This window comes from Calidris pugnax, unplaced genomic scaffold (assembly GCF_001431845.1).
Source record: "Calidris pugnax isolate Ruff unplaced genomic scaffold, ASM143184v1 scaffold173, whole genome shotgun sequence".
Taxonomy (NCBI): Eukaryota; Metazoa; Chordata; class Aves; order Charadriiformes; family Scolopacidae; genus Calidris; species Calidris pugnax.
In genome coordinates, this window is record NW_015090917.1 from 204,536 (window position 1) to 207,406 (window position 2,871).

A 2,871-nucleotide genomic window follows, 5' to 3' on the forward strand; every position below is an offset into this window, starting at 1 on the left:
GATGGGGACAAAGGTATGGGGACAGGAAGGGGGGACATGATGGGGACAGAGGTATGGGGACAGGAAGGGGAAGGAGAAAGGGGGGCAGAGATATGGGGACAGAGATATGGGGACAGGAAGGGGACAGAGAAGCGGGGGACAGGATGGGGACAGAGGGCTGTGGAGAACAGAGGGTGACCACAGCGATGTGGGGGGACGTGCAGTGACCAAGCATGGCTCTCTGTCCCCGGGGTGACCCAGCATCCTCAGCCCCATGGGTGGCCTTGGGGACAGCCGGGGTGGCAGATGACACCCCCCCGGTGACCCCACCGCTGTTCCCGGCAGTGGGTGCCCTGCGGGTGAGCCAGGATCCAGGGGAGGCACGGGTGACGGCAGGTGACAAGGTGGCCCTGGTGTGCCAGGTGCTGGTGGCCGAGCCCTGGGACCTGCTGAGGCTGGAGTGGGTGAAGGACCCAGGGCACAGGGTGCTGTGTGACACCCGCCTGCACCCCACCGCCCTCCCCTCCCCCAGCCCTTGCACCCCCCGCCTCCACCTGGCCTGGGACCCTCCCTGGGCCAACCTCAGCCTCCGCCAGGCGCGGGGGGACGATGCCGGGTGGTACCTCTGTCGGGTCACCATCGAGATCCCCTGCCACAGCACGGCCACCGGCAATGGCACCCTGCTCAGCGTCAGCACAGGTACCGGGGGGGAGAGACCTGCTCTGCCCTTTCTCCCTGGGGGCCTGAGTGGGGTCCCTGGGAGGTGGCATCATGTGGGGGTTGATGGGACCCATGGGAGGTGGCATCGCCACAGGGGTTGATGAAGTCCCTGGAAGGTGGCATCACACAGTGGTTGATGGGGTCCCTGGGAGCTGGCATCACTGTAGGGGTTGATGGGGTCCCTGGGAGGTGGCATCATGTGGGGGTTGATGGGACCCGTGGGAGGTGGCATCATGTCGGGGTTGACAGGACCCATGGGAGGTGGCATTGCCACAGGGATTGATGAAGTCCCTGGAAGGTGGCATCACACAGTGGTTGATGGGGTCCCTGGGAGGTGGCATCACACAGCGGTTGATGGGGTCCCTGGGAGGTGGCATCACCGCAGGGGTTGGTGGAGTCCATGGAGGGACATGGGTTTGGGGTGGTCACAGTGCAGGAGGGATGGGGACAGGGACATCCCTGACCGCTTTCCCTTCTCTGGCACCAGCAGATGGAGGACATCAGGCAGGTAAGCGTGTCCCTGCTGCCCTCCTGTCCCCTCCACCCCGGTGCCCACGTGTGTGGGTGCCAGTGGTGCCGAGGGGGTGGCCCCAGCTGGGTGTGACCGCTTTCCCTTCTCTGACACCAGCAGATGGAGGACATCAGGCAGGTAAGCGTGTCCCTGCTGCCCTCCTGTCCCCTCCACCCCGGTGCCCACGTGTGTGGGTGCCAGTGGTGCGTGGAGTCCATGGAGGGACATGGGTTTGGGGTGGTCACAGTGCAGGAGGGATGGGGACAGGGACATCCCTGACCGCTTTCCCTTCTCTGGCACCAGCAGATGGAGGACATCAGGCAGGTAAGCGTGTCCCTGCTGCCCTCCTGTCCCCTCCACCCCGGTGCCCACGTGTGTGGGTGCCAGTGGTGCCGAGGGGGTGGCCCCAGCTGGGTGCCCCCCTCGGCGCACCCCCCCAAGAAGCTGCTGCCACCCCCCACGGTGATGGAGAACAGCACGTACGAGGAGGGGCTGCAGCGGGCACGGGACCCCCCCGCTGCCCCCCGACCCTGAGAGGAGCCATACCCCGATGTGCCACCAATGCCCAGCCTGGGGGGGGGATGGGGATGACGACCCCCCCTACCCCAGCTCTGCCTTTGTGCAAGAAAAACCTCAAAAAAAGGTGGTTTTGCAGCATCCTGCCACCCCGCTCGCTGTTTTCTGTGCGTCGCCCGCAGCACCTACCCCACGCCATCCGGTGAACCCCCCCTGCAGCACCCACCCTGGCCTGCCGTGCCAGGGCTGGGGTGGGAGGGGATGTCTGGTTCCCAGCCCCCCTGCCAGTCAGGGAAGCTGTTTTGTGGTCCTGTGGCCTCGTTTCGTGCCAGCACCCATCACCCATCATCCGTCACCCATCATCCAGCACCCATCGTCTGTCACCCATCACCCATCACCCATCCTGCACCGACCACGCAGGAAACACCTGCTCCCCCCAGCATGGACACCCCCCTTGGGGGTTGCCAGCACCAATCCGTCACCCAGCACCCATCACCCATCACCCATCATCCAGCACCCATCATCTGTCACCCATCATCCATCCTGCCCCGACCACGCAGGAAACACCTGCTCCCCCCAGCATGGACACCCCCCCCGGGGGGTGCCAGCACCATCATCCTGCCCCCACCCCGTGGGCGAGTTGCTGTGGGGTTGATGGTGGGTGACCCCCAACAGCGTCGTCCCCACGCTTTGTCCCCAAGGCCAGGTCCTGCGGTGGGTGGGGGGGACACATCCAGACACCCCCCTCACCCCTGGGCTCCTGGGGGGGTAGGGTGGGAGCGGGCACTGGGGTAGGACCCACCTGGTGGGACCAGGATGGGACCGGTGGCAGGACCACAATGCCCTCCCCTGGAGGTACTATAGAGTTCAGCCCCAAGAGGGACCAGAGAGTCGCCATCTCTCGTGCCACAGAGCACGCAGTGGGGCAGGGGCTGCACATCATAGAATCATAGAATTGCCCAGGCCAGAAGGGACCTCCAAAGGCCATCTAGTCCGACCCCCCCGCAGTCAGCAGGGACACCCCCAACTAGACCAGGTTGCCCAGGGCCTCGTCGAGCCTCTCCTTGAATATCTCCAGGGAAGGGGCCTCAACCCCCTCCCTGGGCAACCTGTTCCAGTGCTCCACCCCCCTCACAGTGAAGAAC

The 2,871-nt window shown here is 65.4% G+C and overlaps 1 protein-coding gene across 1 annotated transcript in view; it reads left to right on the forward strand.

Moving 5' to 3' along the window:
• TMIGD2 (transmembrane and immunoglobulin domain containing 2) overlaps window positions 1–1,744 on the forward strand; it is a 2,761-nt gene extending 1,017 nt beyond the window's left edge. The window contains exons 2-4 of the mRNA XM_014949663.1: window positions 325–678; window positions 1,328–1,344; window positions 1,598–1,744. Of these exons, the coding sequence (XP_014805149.1) occupies window positions 325–678; window positions 1,328–1,344; window positions 1,598–1,744 (518 nt within the window). The remainder of the gene's footprint in view (window positions 1–324; window positions 679–1,327; window positions 1,345–1,597) is intronic.
• Window positions 1,745–2,871: the final 1,127 nt, after the last annotated feature.